At 37.8% G+C, this 21,204-nt stretch overlaps 2 protein-coding genes across 5 annotated transcripts in view; one reads left to right on the forward strand and one right to left on the reverse strand.

The window, feature by feature from the left end:
• The first annotated feature begins 77 nt into the window (after positions 1 to 77).
• On the forward strand, positions 78 to 18,485 carry blvra (biliverdin reductase A). 4 transcript variants are annotated; one of them, XM_067604785.1, is made up of 8 exons: positions 79 to 322; positions 1,854 to 1,977; positions 4,290 to 4,409; positions 5,577 to 5,674; positions 6,046 to 6,153; positions 6,464 to 6,632; positions 8,599 to 8,764; positions 17,863 to 18,485. In XM_067604785.1, the coding sequence occupies exons 2-8, from the start codon at positions 1,859 to 1,861 to the stop codon at positions 17,875 to 17,877; spliced, it is 795 nt and encodes a 264-aa protein (XP_067460886.1). In that variant the 5' UTR covers positions 79 to 322; positions 1,854 to 1,858; the 3' UTR covers positions 17,878 to 18,485. The 4 variants fall into 4 exon arrangements, with proteins under 4 accessions (XP_067460885.1, XP_067460886.1, XP_067460884.1 ...); XM_067604783.1 differs by having other exon boundaries at positions 80 to 322; positions 8,599 to 8,858; XM_067604784.1 differs by lacking the exon at positions 17,863 to 18,485 and having other exon boundaries at positions 78 to 322; positions 1,858 to 1,977; positions 8,599 to 9,987.
• rnf31 (ring finger protein 31) overlaps positions 16,518 to 21,204 on the reverse strand; it is a 42,651-nt gene continuing 37,964 nt past the window's right edge. The window contains exons 23-24 of the mRNA XM_067604786.1: positions 19,938 to 20,103; positions 16,518 to 19,020 (exon numbers count right to left, since the gene is read on the reverse strand). Coding sequence (XP_067460887.1) covers positions 18,970 to 19,020; positions 19,938 to 20,103 — 217 coding nt within the window. The 3' untranslated portion in view covers positions 16,518 to 18,969. The remainder of the gene's footprint in view (positions 19,021 to 19,937; positions 20,104 to 21,204) is intronic.

A 21,204-nucleotide genomic window follows, 5' to 3' on the forward strand; every position in this document is an offset into this window, starting at 1 on the left:
ACAAAGGTAAGACGTAAGACGAGAGGAGGAGAGGAGCCAGGAGCCAGCGGGCGAAACACTACTGCGCACATTCAGTGGTCCGCACAACACGGAAGCAAGCCCGGAAGCTAGGAACTTTTTTTGGCGCATGCACCAGCCGAGCGAATAGGCGCCATATTTGGTCCGGTATCCGGCTCTTATAAAATATCCATCGTCCAGAAGGTGTACATTTGGATTCAGGCACTGGCCCGTTCGCTCCGTGTTATGTCATTTGTAGCGAGGTGACCTCTACGCAGCTACTCACAACAATAACAGCTAACACAGAAGAGCTAAACAAAGGCAGGTAAGGAAACAGCATCATGTCTTTCTTTTCTGCCAGTGACTCTGGTGTTGAATGTCGGTGAACATGGCAATATTGCAGGTCACTTCTAACTGTCCCCATTCACATCGACACGAGTTTCTACTGTCATTTGCATGAATATTGCTTAACGCACAACTTTGGTTTTCTGATTAAATTTGAAATCAGATTGATGCCAGCTGTGCTCGGTTTTGTCATTAATACCTACAATACCTACCACAAATGATCATCATAACAGAGTAACAGGGTCACACAGATGTAACACATCTGTGTCTCACAGTGTAATTAAGTAAATGCTCGTCCACCCGCTGCCGCCATCACACACTCTGTTGTCAACCTGGGGTTTAACTGTTATTCCAGAAAGCGGGTGTAGTGAAATTTAATGCGTTTGTTAACTCTGCAATGAGGGAAACTCTGGGTTTTCAGTTCCAGAAAGGAAAGTAACTTAAACTATGGGTCAGTTAACGCGGTAACTGACTGTGAACTTAACCTGCTCGCTGGCAGATTTTCTTCAACAAACCCTGAGTTTCTCTGTCTGCTCATTGCCTCATTCATTCCGTCCATATCAAAGAATGTCCATTAAGCGGAGGTTTACTGTAGACTATGTAATGTCAGAATCGAAATCCCGGTTGGATATTAGTTTGTTACTCAAGGACTATCTTTAACAACGTTAGCGCTTTTACGCGCAACACAGTTATCTCTGTCCTCACATTCAGTCATCATTTGCGGTCAAGCTAACTGTCATTCACATTTCTGTAGTCAAACCAGCCGCCACTAAAACTGGAGTGCACCCGTAGACATTTACGGTAAAGCCATTGAACCCATACAGAGCGAGCAGACGGAGCAGACTTGACGAAGTTAGCACATGGATACACATAGATGATGTCTGGTTTTCAAAATACGATGTTATTAAAAAAAAAAACATGAGAAATGAATACAAGCATATGGGATTTATCAGATTATACACACAGAGATGTGTTACATGTATTTTCTAAATTAAATATAAAACATTTTAAAGTAAAGTTTATTCTTTAATTTGGGATCATAATTACAACACTTAAGGAAAAAATACCGAGGCAAATTCATTCAAAAATCTCAAATATGCTTTTTTGGGGAATTTACAAGTAAAAGTACCCCATTTGTGCCCACAAATGGTTTTCAATCTGAAATATGAGGTCATGTAAAAACATAACTTTCCACAATTCCTGAAGGGGGCTGATTTGTTTCTGTTCTAGAGTAGTCACACAAAGAATCAATCACTTTTACATGATCAGTTTATAGTATTTTTAAAGTAAAATTCCTACATTTGTGGGTGGAAAAGGATTCTTTACTAAAATATGAGGTACTTTGAAAATACTTCAAAATGATACAGTTAAAGTGCTTGATTCTGTGTGTACTTGCAATGTGACTCAATGTGAAAAAAGGCTGTGGGATGATGATTGAGTGATTTGAAGATTAAAGATGAATACACACATTTTTCAAATATTTGTTCACGTCTATTTTCTTTGTTTCTCAGTCAGTATGTTTGGAGCAGTGGTGGTTGGCATTGGCACAGCAGGTTGTGTGAGGATCAGAGACATGTTAGCTCCACTGTCTGGCAGTCCTGCAGAGAAACTCACTCTCAGAGGATTCATATCCAGGTAACACATGCTGCCCAGCATGCACAGATAAACACAACCAAAATCTTTGGCATAGGTAACATGGCCTTATGCCATGTTGTGGTGTATTTTCATTAAATGTCATTGGTGTGCTTAAAGACAATATTAAGCTATGCAGATTGATTTTATAAGTTTATAAGCAATAAGGGCTAGCGGGATACAATTTGTATTGGTGTAGTTATAATCTCATGAACCATATTTAATCACACTGTACGTATAGAGGCACAGTAGAAGAATCATAATCATACACTGGAGAAATTTGAGTGTGTTTGTATTACATGTTACTTTGCTGGGGTCTGCATTAAAGTCTTCACCTTTTAAAAAAATACCCTCTGGAGGAGATCAAGAAATAAGGGTGTAAAATGACTAAGAATAACTTATAAAAATAAAAGGCCAGAAGACAACTGGGCAATAATAGTGTAAAATGATTCCCAATACTTATATATAAAAATTGGATATAATCAGGAAGAATTATGTAGGCCAGGACATATCCACAAACAGCTCAAAAACCTGGTTTGAAGAGTTTTGACCAACAACAAGTGACAGAGATAAAAGTAACATAATAATGGGTCAAAAATTAGGGAGGGTGGATGATAAGGTGTGGCCTAAGCCGACCCAAGGACATAAAAACAGATGCCCCAAAGGAAAACCTTTGGAGCGATTTGGTTCTTTGTAAAAAGTGCTACTCGTTCCCCTTTTTTGCCGGCAATAAAAGAACACTTTGCTGTTTGGACCTCTGACTCCCTTTTTATTATTAAGAGAGAGTTTTTTTGCTCTGATACATTTTTTCTGCAACAATTCGACACAACAATGTCATGTCATATTGGTGGTATAAAGTGTATTAAGTGTGGAGGAAAAAAAAGAACAGCTCATGAGTGAAAGTATAGCACCTTATTTGTCAAACATGGTGGTGCTTCTGTTATTGGGATGGGTATCGTTAAGATTTTATGCATTTCACTAATCTTATCAAAACTCTTTATTGGTTCTTTATCAATTCTCTTATTGGTTCTTTTTCATTACTTAAGAATTGCTTTAAAAATGTTTTAAAAAAGAATCAATTCAGAACAGGATTAGAATTGATTTATATTTTAAATATAACTAAATGTTTCCAACAGCAAGTCCCCATAAAAACTCAATAATATTTCACTGGTAACAAATCTAAAATGTCAATAACGTAAATAATATTCTTGACATAAAAATACTGAGTGAAGTTTAGAAAGAAGACCTGCCTGCAGGTACCGCTGATAAAGGGAGGAGGGGCTGGTTTGGGAGGGAGGGCTGATATCTTAGCTATCTATTAGCCAAACCAGTGCGCTGTGGTCATGTAAGACATACTGGTGGTGGATTAGAGACTGTGGACAAAGCAGATGAAAATGTTTTACTGCTGACAGAAGAAATTACTTTAAAACCCCTTAACGTTGGTGACTATGTGTTATAAGAGCTGTATCTCCCACACAGTTCTTTCTATTTTGATGTAAACCTACTCAAATTAAAGTTGAAACATGGCACTTTAGGTATATCAAATTGAATGTGCTGAAGCAGAGAGCCTGAAGAAGAAAAATGTGTAACTGTACAAATACTGTCTGGACTGTCTATGATAATAATACGAAAGTGCCAGAAAAACAAGTATACATGGACGCCTCAAATGAGCCAAAGTCTGTTGTCATTGAACTCAAATTTGATGGACACAATGTAATTTTGCTAATGCACATTATTTTAAACTCACACACAACCAACTCAGTTATCATACAACCTTCTTGAGTTGTCCGACGACGTGAACACTCGTAAGCTGTTGACACAGGAATTGATGAAATCCTAACAATACCCATCCCTACAGTAGTTTTAGCTGGATTGACCTGATAAACTGAGTGTACATTTCTATTTTTGTACCTTACAGTCCCATATGGTCTTAAAACATATATTGCATTGACCCAGAAACATTATTTTTATTAATGCATGTCATTACAAAATTTTGGTGCGGACCTAAATACAGTTCATATTGACAAACACTAACTGGCTTTTTTAGCTTGAGTGTCATTTGTTTCCAGTGCAGTATCACACTACTGGACCTGCAAAATGGCTTCTTCAAAATGTAGCTATTTCACCACATAACACTTGTGAAATGGGAGCAGCAGTTTCACAAAATGGACAGTCACACTTACCAATACTGTCAGACATCATGAATTAACGTCTATAGTCCACTATACTGTATCCATATCATTTCAGTTTGTGACAGTGTCTTTGATCAAAGCAGCATTCCCATCAGTGACATCCTGACAAGTTTTTGTCAACAGGAGAAGCCTGGAGAGTCAGCAGGGGGTGAGCCAGATCTCAGTAGAAGAGGCTGTGAGCACAGAAGACATTCACGTGGCATTCATCTGCACTGAGAATGTGTCCCATGAGGATAACATCAGGTAATATGCAAGAAAAACAACTGCAGAATGTTTCTGCAGTTAATCTGTGTTGCCAATACATTACAATACAGTACAGTGAATCAATCATTGAATAAATGCGTACAGATGTGTGACAAAATGAAAAGCATAACCAACAGAGGCATCCAGTAGTCAGACATTTCTCTGTTGTCTGTTTAAGAGCAGCTGAGATTGACACTAAAAATGACAATAGCGGCTCCACCTTAAAGGTCAGTCCACCTTAAGTGAGCCTGGTTAGGTTAAGCTAACATATTGTCCCTAACTTTTCCAGTCATTGGGGAAACAACAGGCGGGACTATTACCTGCAACACGTGCAAGGTGTGTGGGCCTGTTCAGCGCTGCTTGCAGCTTTAATTATTCATTGAATTTACAGAAAATGTGCTATATCATTATATGTATCATTATCTATAAGTGTGTAAGTTTATTGCACGTCACATTGTGCAAAACGGCTCTAATAAAGTTTTAGTCAGAATCTGTGAGGTTGCAGATTGCAAACAATTGAATACACCTCCCCTCCCCTTCTATGCGTGTAGGAGAACCTATGGTGGTTGCGAAACTTGTGAAAAACAAGAAAAATGACTGCATGACTATCCCAGCTTTTTGTCCTCCTTTTAGCTCCCTGTTTTGGTTTTCTGGCCCACAAACCCTCTCACCATTCTTGTGCCCAGCAGCAGCAGGCAGCAGTTTTCAGTGAACAATCTCAATTAACCCACTGTACACTACCTGTCCAGCACGAAACAGCAGATATTAGGGACAACATTAGGGACTAGCTGGTGAAGATAGTGGAGCATTTAGCAGCTAAACAACCAGATAATTTTTTTCTGAGGATTTAGTTAGGCCCAAAACAGAGCAAAGAGGAGAGTGAATATGGGACTATATCAGGTAGACATAAGCATGACTTCAAATGAATGCTAATTTTTCTCTGTGTGCCAGTGTGGTAATGATATCTCAAATGTTGTGTCCAAAAAACATTAGGGTGTACTGAGCATCTTTTTTCACTGCATTATTACACCAGACACTATAACTTTAGGGCTATGTTCTCTGATTTAAAAATCTATTTTTCCCATGGACATTTTCAGAATGCACAACTTACAGTTTCTATCAGAATTTTTGTTGTTTTAATTTTGAACTGCCTTCCTGTCTCCTTAGAACCTTTCTGCAGGCAGGGAAACACGTCTGTGTGGAGTATCCCATGACTATGAACTACAAGGCTGCTGTGGAGCTCTGGGATTTGGCCCAGGAAAAAGGTAATACTAATTTATAACAGGATGTACTCACATGTATGTACTACGTGCAGGTCAGGAGGGACATTTCAGAGAAATGCTTTCAAATAGGGCATTCAGTGGCAGGGTTCAATGAGTGCAGTAATTCAGCATTAATCCTTCTCCTTAGCAGTAGAAGTGAATGAATTCAGATCAGTGGTATCTTTTGGGGTAATGAACAACATCTTCCACTATAAGGCAAATTATCTGGGGTGAAGATACAGTGTCCTGATTGCACTTTCTAAAAGACCACTAAATCAGTACTTGGTACCTTGGATCAGCTCTGGGGTCCCAACAAACCGTTTGTGCATTTGATTCTACTATCTCAGTAAACTTTGTGTGTGTGTCTGTGTCAGGAGTGATTCTCCATGAAGAACACATAGGGCTGCTGACAGAAGACTACAAACAGCTGAAGAAAGAGGTAGAGGGGAAAATCCTGCAGGAAGGAACTCTTCATTTTACTGGTAAGAGACAGGAATGTGTGTCTCTGTGGTTACTCTACATACTTATAGTTTTAACCAAATTTGTTCATCTCACTTTGGAATATGGCTCATTGCTGTGATGGTGTTTTCCAGATAATCAGAGGCCATGCTGTACCGTGTGTTAAAAAAGCTCTTAAGCTCTATCAATGTCTTTTAATGTGACATTAACACCAGTCTGATGTGAAGAGTCCTCCTAAAATACTGCAAAAGAAACACCTTTAGGGTTTGAGTTTAAGCTAAATGTCTGTTAGGAAATGTATTAATAATGTCTGTATGTTGTCATTTGTTCAAGGTGGACCTCTGAAGCCTGGATTTGGTTTTCCAGCATTCTCTGGCATTGCTCGCCTCACCTGCTTGGTTGATTTGTTTGGTGAGCTGTCAGTAATTGCAGCAACCATAGAGGAGGACTCTGGTACCAACTACAGCAAGATGACTGCAAAGCTGCTTACTGCTGACAACAAGTGAGAGAGGATTTATCTGCCTGCATTTGTCATGTTTTAAATAAATTAAATAGTTTCTCTTTGTCAAAATTGTCTTAAGGTTCCAGACAGTGAGGCCCAGTTGTAGGTTGAAGTTATTTTTTCAGAAACTAGAATATTTTTAGTTTCAGTTGCCAGTTGAACATGTCTTTGTTTTTTTGGATCGGTGTTAAATACAGGCTTTATTTGGTGGTGGTTGCCTCTCATAACCACTAATTTCTCCAGATGGCCCCTTCAGTCCCAGTCAGCCATGGTTTAAACTTTTGTATGTTGCAGTTTTGACCAACGCCCTAACAGGAAATGACTTTGCAGTTTTGTTGAATTTATGTAATGCAACACTTATGGATGCCAACTGCCAGAAGAAGAGGGTGAAACTCACATAAACTCAGATCAAAGGCTACCGTCGAATAGTCTTTTTTTGCTTAGGGAGGTTCCTAATTGAGTGAAATGACCCGGTATCTAAGTGACAGCCATGATAAGAGCTGGTCGAATTTAATAAATAATAATAATAATAAATTGTAGATAGCACATATATAAACCTAACTAACAAAGAATCCCAGAAACAGAAATCTCCAAACCTGGACAAATAAAACAGAGGAAAAAGCGGGAAAAATGATTTACTTAAATGGTGAACTAAAGAGTTCACCTCCATGAAGAACTGACTATCAAGTCCCCGAACACATTAACACTGAAACTCCTGTCTGCACATAATGGTATTCTTATCGGTCCAATCAGGCAACAACTAATTTATTATACAACAAAATGTTATTTTTTTAATGATTTACTTTAATGATTAGAGAGGGTGCATTCACTATATGGAAACGCTTCCATGCGTGCAATAATGTCACTACGGACTGCAGTTAAAAAGCAAAACTGAAACTGTAATTACTTGACAGGACAGAGGAATCTCTGCAGAGGAGACAGAGTTTGGACTTTTAGCTATTTAAAAAAAAATATGCCCCGACAGCTGTGATGCAGCTCAGGATTCATCCTGAGAAGGGCTGCTTTATTACAAACTGTTTCACTGTATAAACCTGGACATTCACTCCACATGAAAATCTAAAAAAATATGTAAGAATTATATTAGTCTACATTATTTATTTGGCTATTATTTGGCTATACATTAAGAACACACGGGACGAAGTATCTAAGATGCGCTTTTTATAGTCCATCTTCGGAACATTGTAGTTTCACCACAGCAGACACACGTCAATAACATCCACTGTTGCATAATTACGTATCCCAGTATAAGTGCAGAAAGATTGTCTTAGCACCCTTTTCCTAAGTCCTTATAAATTCTCCTTCACATCTTTCCTTCATCCCGTCAAAGACATTTTCAATCAAAGTCGATAGGACATACTTTTCGGGCCGCAGCCAAACTGCAAAACTAGGCCGTCCTGATCAAATATGAATCAAGATTATGTTATTTCATTGCCTATTTCTCGCCTCAAATGTTTCCAAAACATATTTGTTTGTGCACTGTTTAGCTGTGATATGATAAAGTTTGTGATGCAGCTGCCATGTTGGAAACAGATGAGCCAGAACGTAGCATCACCCAACTCGCAGTACGTCACCCACATGTCAAGTCTTGTGATTGGTTCGCTTGCTCCAGGTGAAAGTGTCTTTTGTCAGATGGACATAACCCTTTACATGCTTGTCCCTGCAATGTTACTGCTTTAATTCACAACACAGCCGTACCGACATTTTTTCTGAAATGTTACTGGGTCTTGAGGTGGGAAACTGGCGCTACAGATTTCCCTGAATATTGATCCCTGCTCCCATTCACACATGACCCCATGCAGGAAATGTTCCTGAACATTTCAGGGATAGATTGTATGTGTGAAAGGGGCTTAATCCTAACCCTTGGTTGTCAACTCCAGATGTAGAGACAGGTAAATTACAGGATTTAAGAACCATATAAACATTCATTTCATCTGTGCCCTTCTAGACCTCTGACATGGATTGAGGAACGAGGACCAGGCCTCCCCAGGGCCAAGAACATCAACTTTCACTTTGACTCATGCACTCTGACCCAGATCCCTCCGGCACCCAGAGGGGCTGTAGGCCTCTTCATGCAGGACCTGATCCACTTCTCTGCCAAGCTGGTAGGCCAAGTGAGTCCAGAGGAGCTCCAGAGAGAGAAAACCAGGATCTTGCACTGCTTGGAAGTGGCAGACAAGATACAACAACTTTGCAAAACATAAACGGGTACTCTCCAATTTATGATAGTCATCATAAATCTTCAAACTTGAATAAAAATTCAAACTTGAATTTATTTATTTATTTATTTTTATCACCATGCCGTTAAGTTTTTGTATTCTTAGTTGGGTTATTTTGTCACCACTCTGGTGACTATTACTGTTTGAAAGAGTCATTGAACTGAATAACACATTTTTATATGATCAACACATGTTTAGACACGGGTGCCTGAAATCAGTATATCATGACTACTGGAAATAACTTACAGAGCAGGTGTTCAGCATCCAGCAAAGATTCAGAAGGCTACACCTATCATGTAGACCCCAATTATCATCCTCATCATACAACTGCTTTATGTTTAATGTTTCCCTTTATCCATAAGTGTTGTTTTTATATCATTAATGTAAAAAACAACAACTTGGCAACTGTTTAAGAGTTAAAGAGAGTTGTCACTAGCAATCGCACATTGTCACAGTTATGGTAAAAAAAAGTTGGTAGTGGTCGATAAACATATAAGTGTCCAATCACACATGCTGAACTTCCAACACAGAAACTTCAAAATGAAAGTACACAACAAAATATTACATTAAAAAAATCATCACAATGTCATAAAATATTATCATAAAGCCAGATCTGTATATCTTACCTGATAAACAGAAATCCTTTGAATCCTCGTGGAAGTTCAGTAGTCTCAGGTTCTGCTCACAAATTAGTTTCCTGTTTTGTTGACGATCATATAAAAGAGTTTGTCCCCAAGTTAAACTCTTATATAAAAGACAGTACTCAGTGTCTGGTATTCAGCAAGAATTTAAAACTGTAAACTGGCAGTAATGGCAGATTACATCATGACAGTGTGTGTTCTGCTGTTTACCGGGTGAGGTGATCCTGAATAAGTGTGCTATAAATACTACAACTTAAGCTCTAGTGCATCACCAGTGTTACAAACAAGTAGATCAATCTCTTTCCTTCCTTTCCTGTTACCTGGGGACGCACGGACTAACTTAATAATCCTGGCATATGAGAAAAATGTCATAAACCCACTGTTGAGTAGCTACAATAGAACCTGTTACTACATAAATTAAAATTTAAGATTAATGTGGAAATGTATGTAAGCAAATAAAAGTTGTAATACTTTGAATCTTGAACACTTGGAAATTTTCTTGAGTAGTTTTGGCTTTGGATGGAAAATGCAGCATATCAAGTAAAAAAGCAACTCACTGCAACTGATAAATAGTCCAGTCCTGCACTGATATGACTGCTTTTTTGGATCGGTGTTAAATACAGGCTTTATTTGGTGGTGGTTGCCTCTCATAACCACTAATTTCTCCAGATGGCCCCTTCAGTCCCAGTCAGCCATGGTTTAAACTTTTGTATGTTGCAGTTTTGACCAATGCCCTAACAGGAAATGACTTTGCAGTTTTGTTGAATTTATGTAATGCAACACTTATGGATGCCAACTGCCAGAAGAAGAGGGTGAAACTCACATAAACTCAGATCAAAGGCTACCGTCGAATAGTCTTTTTTTGCTTAGGGAGGTTCCTAATTGAGTGAAATGACCCGGTATCTAAGTGACAGCCATGATAAGAGCTGGTCGAATTTAATAAATAATAATAATAATAAATTGTAGATAGCACATATATAAACCTAACTAACAAAGAATCCCAGAAACAGAAATCTCCAAACCTGGACAAATAAAACAGAGGAAAAAGCGGGAAAAATGATTTACTTAAATGGTGAACTAAAGAGTTCACCTCCATGAAGAACTGACTATCAAGTCCCCGAACACATTAACACTGAAACTCCTGTCTGCACATAATGGTATTCTTATCGGTCCAATCAGGCAACAACTAATTTATTATACAACAAAATGTTATTTTTTTAATGATTTACTTTAATGATTAGAGGGGGTGCATTCACTATATGGAAACGCTTCCATGCGTGCAATAATGTCACTACGGACTGCAGTTAAAAAGCAAAACTGAAACTGTAATTACTTGACAGGACAGAGGAATCTCTGCAGAGGAGGATTTATCAGTTGCAAATCACTGCAACTGATAAATAGTCCAGTCCTGCACTGATATGACTGCTTCTTAATTAAACCGTGTTTATATACATTGCCAAATAATCTCTGTGGGTGTGTTTTTGCTACAAAATGGCAGGAATTTACAACTACATGAATGTTGGGTGTCTGCCTCCATGTTGTTAATCTTCATGGTATGATATGGGATGACTAGAGATGACCAATTTAATATGAGCAACGACTTGTGTGAGTATGGACAGTAGAAATTGCTTTAGAAAGATAATCACATTGAAACAATTTTGGGAATCTTGCATAATATCAAAAAGGTAGAGCAGTGTCTCATTTAAATATATTCATAAAATGTTGCTTGAGTTTCCTCATAGATGTCTTTGAAATATGTGGAAATATTGCTTTTAATGAATACATAATAAACATTTGAAACCTAAAAGTGGGGAAGTGTAAGTCTGTGTGTGAGAAAAGAATTGTCTCACTACATTTAAGAGCAAGAACATCCACACTGCAACAATGTTGGACATCATGACTGATTCATGGTCAATTATCCAGACAGTGGAACTGAAATCAGGAAACTGATTGTAGCTGGCAGACAGTTTTAGAGCATCCTACATATACGTCCAAGTGGCCTTATAATGAAACTGGTCTCAACTGTCGACACCACCTTAATATCATCTGAGACCAAGAAATCAACACCAGTGCAGAACCTCAAAAATCTTGTCTTCAAGTCACCAGGGGCCAATGCATAAAACTGGCTTGTGCCAATGCGTTGCAGCAGTGAAATCATCAATAAAAGCCAGTGTGCCAGTTCTACAGCCATACATGCCCAAGCCATAACAGAAGCACCATGTTTGACAGATGAGGTGCTATGCTTTGGGTCAGGAGCTGTTCCTTTTTTTTTTCTCCACCCTCTCTTTCCATCATGGTTTTTGTTTCATCACTCTACAGAACGTTTTTGAGGCTTGCCAGGGGTTTGCGTCTTGTGCTGAACCCTCTGAGGTTCTGGTCATGAAGTCTTCTCTTGAATTTTGACAAGGAAACATGTCCGCCTACATCCTGGAGAGCATTCTTGACTTTTCTTGATTTTTGAACCCCTAAACTTTGGATAAGTCTGATGATTTCCTATATTTTTCTTGTCAACAAATCTTGTGTGCTGAATCAAACCAACAATGAACTTAGCCTTCTTAAAAGTAGTGTAAATAGGGTGAGTCTGATATATCTTATTCTGATAAGTCTGATATATCTTATTCCTCTGTGCATTAGACCTCCGTTGTCCAAAAACTATTAAAAATACCTCAATGAGTCACACAGCTGCACTGGTTGACGTGTTCCTTAACTCGAAGGCAACGACCGCTGTAGCTTGTTCAGAATTGAATCTAAAGAGTAATAACAGCGAAAATATTTTTACACTCAGGAAAGAAGTTCCTTGTATGGCAGATGTGGGAACACACTGAGCTTCGCTAGGTTGTCGTGCTATACATCACACCATCTTGACTTTCTGCTACATTGTAAATTTCTGAAAGACCTTCTGTTTAAAGTCAAGGTTGTGATATATAGCGCAAGTGAGTTATTAGTCTGTTATTTACCTACTCCTAAGTAGGATGAATTCATTGTTGGTTTGGCTCTGCATATGACATTTGTTGGAAATAAGAAAAATATAGAAAATTGCCAGCCAATATATAGATATACTCTATAAATATATAAATTTACTCTAAAGCTGTTTCTTGGCAGTTCAATGTAGTATGCATTATTTTATTTCAAATTTAATGTGCTGAAGCAGAGAGTGAAGAACAAAAAATGTGTAACTGTCCAAATACTTACTGTCTGGACTGTATACGCATTATGTGAATGTGCTAAAAGATGCAAAAAAAGTTCTGTAATGCTGCACAGCTAGTCCTTAAATGGCTTAGTCACAACCTGTCACATTACACATAGTCATTTGATTCATTGTTGAGTACAGCTGACATCACATAGCCAAGAAATTGAGTTGAACCAACCTCAAAAGAGAAAACATGAATTCCATTACACTCCACTGAAGACTGAGTATTTCAGAGAAGTACAAAGAAACTGGGTTGCATTTACTTTTAAAAGCCAAATCCTGTTTGAATAATTGTATATATACAGTATAAAACATGAACACACAAATTTGACAAAAAATATTAATTCTGTAATTTACTTACAAGTAACTGAAGTAACCAAGTCTAAACATTGCTGCATTTTTGTTTATCAGCATTTATTAGTACCAAGTATTGCCACAACACTCCTGAGTAAATATAAACTTTCCATATAAACCAAAAGTACATGGAAACCTGTTCAGAGGTGAACGTTCTCTACAAGCACTCCCTAGACTCCAATGTCAGTTTAGAAAAGTATAAAAGCTGTCAGTCTTTAAAACATTCAAATGTGTTTTAGTGTTATTTTTTTCCATTCAGAAATCATAATCAGACACTAATAAAACACTAACTACATTTAAATATAAAACTTTGATCTTCAAAAGAACTTGAGTCATTAGGTAAGAAAATGCAGCTAACTTGAAAACTTTCACAGCCTATACAACACTCATTCTCAGCAAAATCACTCACACATTTCAGCCGTTTCAGCCTGTTCCTGACAAACATTGACAATCATGAGAGAAACCTGGGGCCTGTTTCAGAAAGTGGGTTTAGTGAAAATTCTGAGTTTGTTAACCCTGAGATGAGGGAAACTCTGGGTGTCCAGTTTCAGAAAGAGAGCTAAATTAAACTTGGGGTCAGTTAACGCAGTGACTCTGTGAAGCTATCCTGCTCGCTGGCAGGTTTTCTCCAACTAACCCTGAGTTTCTCCTCCTCCTTTTAAGGGGAACCCTGCAGACTGAAAATACAATTATTTTTTTGCTTGGGGTAGGTTGTAACATTTTTTCACATGTTGTTACAACTAACCCAGACTCTTGTAGCCATGAACTAGCTTACCTTACAGCTACTAAAACATTGTCAATAACAACTTTCATGAAAGATATCTACACAGACACATAATTAACATGATTTAAGTTTGATGAGTTTATCTACAAAGCAGGCAATGCTATCACAAAAATAAATTCAGGAAAAAAAACAACAACTTTCTTACCTCAAAATTATTTTTTTCTTTGTAGAATTGGCTGTGTCTGCCACAGGGTGCTACTTCCTCACATGTGGAACAAGGACTAAATTGAGCATGTGCAGAGTGAATCAGGTGATTTGTAACTTGTTACAGATTGGAGAAATTGAAAATGTTACAACTAACCCATGTTACAACCATCCCAGGTCTCCCCTACATACATATCACATACATATTGAATAAGTGGAACACTTAACACAGAACTTTTCTTTTTTTATCAATTAATTCTCACGCATTGACTTGGTCAGCAATTTTCTGCCATGCCAGCTCACACTCTTTTGCTGCAGCTACAGTATTACTTTTTCTTGAATATAAATATGCTGTATACGCATTCATTAATATTTCCAGTTCAACTGGGGAGAAGTGGGAGGATCAAGCCCTTTTCTCTCCTGTTGCCATGATGAATCGTGTTATCTGCATTCCATTGAAGAGGGCTTTTTATCTCTTCATGCATGTGTTTTACTCAGGGTTAATTGGACTCAGTTGCTTGAACTGATTATCACCTGTTCTGAAACCAGAATCTCTGAGACTGTGGTTGAAAAGTCCCTCCTATTGTCTTTTCCTAACCACTTTTCCTTGACCTCGATGGAAAATGTCACAAGGTCAAGGAAAGATGTGAAGGAGAAGTCATAAGGACTTAGGACAAGACAACTGCGGTGCTGAGAGAATCTGACTGCACTTACACTGGGCTACCTAATTATGTGACAGTGGGTGTTATTGACGTGGGTCTGCCATGGTGAAACTACAATGTTAGATACTTCGCCCCAGTCATTCTTACCCTGTTGTTTCATGCAGCTATATAAATGTGGACAACACAGTGAAAAATATAACTTGATTACCAAGGTCAGAATTGAATTTAAAAAAGAATATAGGCTACCAGTCACAAAACTGAAACATTATCACATTGAGAATGCTTGCTCACGCTCTCCCTCCTGAATCCCAATTATTGTATGAAAATAAAAGTTAAATGTATGAAAGATAGACAGAACATGTTACTACTGTACATATCATCATTCTAAAGTTTCAAACATGATGAATTAAAAACATCTGAATAAAAACGTCTCATATCCCTTTCTTTTAAAAGACAGACTTCTGTGGTATGCTTAACATGCCGATTATGATCTGGGGTAAAAAGAGCCAGTGGGTAAAATGAGCCACCCCCTTTATCTAGGTAACCATAAACAAAAGTAATCATGTGACAACAAATTAAAAACGTATAGTTCACATTACTCAATCCATCTTGGACTCAAGCACATGGAGAGAGTGGTAAGCAAAACAGAGCAAAAAAAAGATTTTTGTCATGCCAAGTGAATTCATCATGTTACTAAAGTTATCAGTCTTGTATCTTAATTAAAATAGATAAGTATTGGACATTAATACATGTCAATTTAAGTCAGTGCCTGCCATTGCCTCTTGATTGGCTTTTCTCTTGGCTTCATTTCCATGCTAGTCACCAGCCTGGTCACATACTGCTGTGGGGTGGCATCCCATTCTTCAACCAGCATTTATTGCAAGTCAGCCAACGTGGTTGTGTTGGTCACTCTGGCACGAACAGCACGCCCAAGCTGATCCCACAAGTGTTCAATAGGGTTGAGGTCAGGACTGCTAGCAGGTCATTTCATCCTCTTCACTCCCAAATTCTGGGGGTAGTCTCTGATAAACCCCACTCTGTGGGGGCAAGCGTTGTTATCTTGGAGGATAGAGTTCGGTCCCAGACTGTGGAGATATAGGATTGCCACTGGTTGCAGAATCTCATCTCGATATCTCTCTGCATTGAGATTGCCTCCAATGATGACAAGCCTCATTTTTCCAGTGTTACAACAAAGAAATAATCTACTAAACACGAAGTGCTAAGTTTATTAAATGAGTTGCAGGTTGAGCTTATTTGTCATTGAGAATGTGTTATATGTGTTATGTGATATAGATAGATCTTTCTTCCATTTTGCTATTGGGAGAGACATGGATTGATCATTGTTGTTGATAAGTTTGTATAATTTAGACACAGCGGTGGTAGTATTTGTGGTATTTCTGTTGCCATTACAACAAAGGTTTTTATGTTGGAACTTTGGTGAGTTTACAGAGCAAACAAGACCACTACCATTATTACAGCATAATAATTAAACTCATATTCATCATATTATATATATTAAAATACACAAAATACATAAAAAAACAAACTAAAACTACTACAAAAATGAAAAAAGGAAGAAAAAAAGTGTCATAAAAACACTATGGCAGACAGTTATAAGGCGACCCAAGGATACTGAGATGAATGGGCTGAAAGCACCAATTTTCAAGATTGTCTCATATTTCTAAAAACTAAAATTTATGCCATCAGAATAACTATAAAGATCCTATAATCACATAAACATCTTAGTTACTAAACATAACTTTAAAGTAATAAATCAGTTTTGCTGTTTGTTAAATTTTTAAACTTTTTCAAATTTGCAGACTGATTGACAGAAAGAAAACTCCACAGAGTACATTCAGTACAGGAGACAAACTGCATTAAATAATTTATTGGTTCCTTTTGGGAAAACCAAGATGGTGTCTGTACATTTGAAGCATACAGGTAGTGGACACAATAACAACACCACATGTACAGTATGATGTAATATAATAAAACAGCCCTGCCATAAACATACATTTGTGAAGCTTTCAGTGTGATACTCAGTGTTACCGCAGAATGTCTTTTGTAACTATTTTGATCGATGTTTTTGGTTGTTGATTTCATTTAACCATATTGTTAAATTTTATGTCTTTTACCTGCTTTATGCACATAGGTTGGCAAAATAACAGGAACACATTGTTATATAATTTAGCCATGTAAAATACCAAAAATCATGTGAACACAACATGCACCCTGACAGAGATTTACACTTCCGAGTTGTATCTACCAGCTCCAACAATATGTTCTTGAGAATAACACTCTCATGAAACAAAGTGGTTACGGTATTGAAAGCAATTGTAGCTTTTCATCATCAGCAAGTTATAAACCTGTTCAACATGAGTTCACCTTCATTTAGTTGGGCATACAGCTGCATATTAATAACACTTTCACAGTAACTTTACCTTGTAAGGTAGGACATCATCTGCAACGTCTCATCAAGAACAATGAATGCAAAGCAAAACTCATCTGTAAATTCTGTTAATATCTTTAAACTGATTCTGTTACAAAACTCACATGTCAAGTACTGTATGTACAATTATCATGTACAATTACAGTATTTTATTTTATATGCAACAAATAGTGTGAAATATCCAGTAAGCACTGGATTTCATGGTGTTACTATGTAACTGAACACATAGGGCCAATTTTACAAAGAAAATTTTCCAGCTTTCTCTGGGCTTGACTCAGGTTTGCTGGTATCATGAAGCTATTTAACTTTTAGTCAGGATACCTATGCAGCAGCATGATAACCTGTGCTGCAGGACTAACTGCTACAGAGCAAGTTCAGTTCAGAGGATCAGATCAAAACCTGTCCACAGCCTGACTACATCATATACTCAGAACATTGGGAAAAAATGTGTCAACTGTGGAACATTTTTTTTCACTTTGGAATATATTTTACATGCTTTTATTGTAAATGTTCTATTTCATATTATTTAGGTTTACTTAACTCCTGTGGTACATGACAATCATCAAAGTACTGAGTACTGAAGTGACAAGTAGTAAAGAGCAACACAGACAGTTTTTATAGAGCAATAGAATCACTAGAAATACCTGGTTCAGCCTCCACCTTATGGCCAGATCATAGACTAGTTCATACAGTTAATCACGCCTTTGAGTCTAGCTACTGTTCTGCCAGTATCTGCATTTATCTAATAACTGTTTCCGTGTGCCTGCAGTGTGCCCCTGCATGACTCCAGCCCCCGTCTTCAGACCCTCTGTCTCGTCTGTCTTTCTCATCGGCTCAGCACAATTCCCTCCTCTCTGGATAGCACTCTGCCTGGCTCCCCCTCAGCATTCCCTCTGCCCTTCTCAGCCCAGCTTTATGTCTAAGCTTCAGCCCCCGGTTCCCAGCTACCAGCCCAAGCCTCAGCCCCAGGTTCCCAGCTGCCAATCCAGCAAAAACTGTCTTTCAAATTTGCTCTCTGCCTCTCGCCTTGGTGTTCTGCACTTGAGTTCATTAGCCTAGCCATAACAGATAGATGAAGCAACTTGGAGACTGTTAAAAGTTGTAACACTCAAATAGATCTTTGTAAATAAAAAGTATATCCACTGTATTTCCCAGCAAATTATATATGCAACATTCTCCTCAAAGACCTTATCAAGCATTAATTTATTCAAGTGTTTTTTCATGCTGTCTGTTTTTTTTGTGTGTGTGAATGGTGTGAGTTTTTCCAAAGTTTTTCAAATCAAGGTTCTAAGGACAGAGGATGTTGTATTGCTGTATAGATTGTAAAGCCCCCTGAGGCAAATTTTTTGACTCGTGATATTGTGCTATACAAATAAAATTGACTTTTCTTATCTCCAGCTATGGAAATGTATTGAATGTGTAATTTAACAGTTTCTATTTCTCTCTGTTCTATTCTAGTTGTGTTGATGTTACATGTGATTGGTGCTCATGCTCAGTTCAGTTGGATTAGTAAATTGGAATTAACACTCTGTTGATAACTAGCTTTATGATACCAGTTATCAGCATCACTGATGTTGGGCTCAGTGAAGCCAGGTAACTCAGTAAGTTGAACTTGATTTGTGATACAGGCTGCTGATGGTGTAAAGCTGCTGTCATATCTTCCAATCAGCAGAAATATCTTATTGATGAATTGAAACTAATTAAAAGCACTCCGGCAGAGCTTCAGAGATGACATCTCACTCTCTTACACTGTCGTAGGAAAACAAACAGATCCAAAACATAAAGGAAACTGTTGCCATTTTGTCTCTTGTAGCTGAGTTTTCGGTTGGATGGTTGTCATGATCACAACTACAGGAAACAGGAAGTAAGGCGTTCATTATTTCTTGCGTGGGACCTTGTCACCAAGCGGTACTTCATCCATCAGTTTCTGCAGACACACCACAGAGGCATTTTAGGGTCACTGAATCAAAATAAAATATTATAGATTGAAAAAATGTAGAGAACATATTAGTTCATTAAGTGTAACATATAGAATATATATAGAGTTCCTGAAATCCAAAAAGATGGTATTGTTTCATGTGGTATTGTTTCACAATTTTTTACATAATATAGTGACAACATATTATGAAAAAAAAACAATTATCATGTGTTCTTAATTAACTTAAAGGCCATTTTATTTGCACTTTGAAATCCATCTATAAGCAGATATTTTCAGACCTTATAACTGATTAAAAATAAAATCAATCACACGGTGTAAACTGGTACAGTCCCTCCATCAGCTGAGTCTCTAGTCTCTGCAGTAGATGAGCCTGCTGAGGTCAGTCCTGTGTTTTAATGCTCCAGCACCAGGGATTTCTTTGTATGTTTAACTAGTTTAAATTACTTCTCTCAGATACAAATACAGATTTATTCTGAAGCGTGTTTGCGTGTCCTCACTCATGACACACACCACAGCTGGCCAATCAGAGCTCCTGCTGTTTCTCTGTGGGTTAGACTTCCAATCTCATTATTCAGGTCTATTAGATGACTTTGCTGATGGTATATTGCAATAGGAACAGACATCTTCCACTGCCTTGTAATTCCATTTACAGCATTTGATTTTAGATAGATATCTCTTCCTGTCAGTAATGACAGATATGAGTCTTCAAGCGAAAAAACTAATATATGTGTCAAATTTATTTATGAGGTGAGTGGATGTTTAATCTGATTTCCTGACTGACTGATCTTTACCAAAAAATCCATCAGATTTCTCAACACATGTACTGTACACATACATGTATGCATGCATGCACGCACACACACACACGTACACACACACACACACACATACACATACACACTCACCTCCAGCAGTCTGCTGTAGTAGGTGAATCCATCCTCTCCATCCCTGTGTGTGTCCTCCACCTTGTACCTCCTGCAGGCCAGCAGCAGCTCATTGGAGCTGTATAGGGGAGCAGGGTCGATGGAGTGGCTGTTGATCAGGCTGACCAGATACTCTCGGTAATGCTTCCTGGATACCCGTACACCACCATGTTAGCAGGATCACACAACAGACTACAGCAGCTTCTTGCTAGTACTGATCATAAAACTCTGAACTGAAAATTGTTTTCTTTTTGCAGTCTGGGTCTTTTTTGTAAGTTTGGCCATCCTTTGCATCAGTTATAACATTTAACTTCTTGTCAATTCTCAAATAGCTGTTTACCTGTTGTTTTCATAAATTCAGCACGATATACATTTCCACAGCACTAATTCCATCAGTACAGCTACAGTCATGTAGCCATTAATCCCTTATACTGTTTTCATGCACTGACTGAACATCTATCAGTCTCTTTTATTTTGCAGTTTTTTGTCTGGTGTTAAGCTATTGTCAATAACTCTTTCTGCAGATGTTTTATATTAAAAGCCTGTCAAATAAAAAATATCTAAACTTTTAAATTCCACCATATGAGCTGGCAGAATTGATTCAATTTATCCAAAACAGTAATCATGTTCTCAGCAGAGTTGTGCCCGATGGCAGTCACAGCTTTTATTTGAGACTTGGTCATTACTTGAATATCAACTTTGTTAAAGGTAATTAAATTTGGGACATCATTAGAAACAGCTAGTCCATTAGAATATATGACCAGTCAGACATCATCAGTCAGAGCTGTTGGTGAAATGAATGTCAACACATCTGGCATGTCCATCATCATCATCCCCTGCACTGTGACTACATGTCTGCTAAACAACAGATAGTAACCAGGCAGCAGCTCTGCAAAATGTTTTGGACAACATAACAGATAACAGTCTGGATAATAACTTTAATGTTCACCTCTAGGCTGTTTGGTCTACAACCAAACTGAGGGCAACTGATTTTAAATATTATTTACCATTACACAACATTTAGTACCTCCTCCACTGGATTGTACTCTGTTACTGCGATTATCCCAAACTCTTTCATTGATTAAAAAAGGGCAAAGATGTACTGTGATTCATGAATAAATCCCATTTAAAGGGCATAGAGACTGTTCATACCATGGGTTTGATAGCATTTTATCAAAATTTGAATCTGAAATCAAATACGCTTATTATCTGAATCCACTATTGAATCTATTTACGGAACTACAAGAGC

Source organism: Thunnus thynnus, chromosome 12 (genome assembly GCF_963924715.1).
Source record: "Thunnus thynnus chromosome 12, fThuThy2.1, whole genome shotgun sequence".
Taxonomy (NCBI): domain Eukaryota; kingdom Metazoa; phylum Chordata; class Actinopteri; order Scombriformes; family Scombridae; genus Thunnus; species Thunnus thynnus.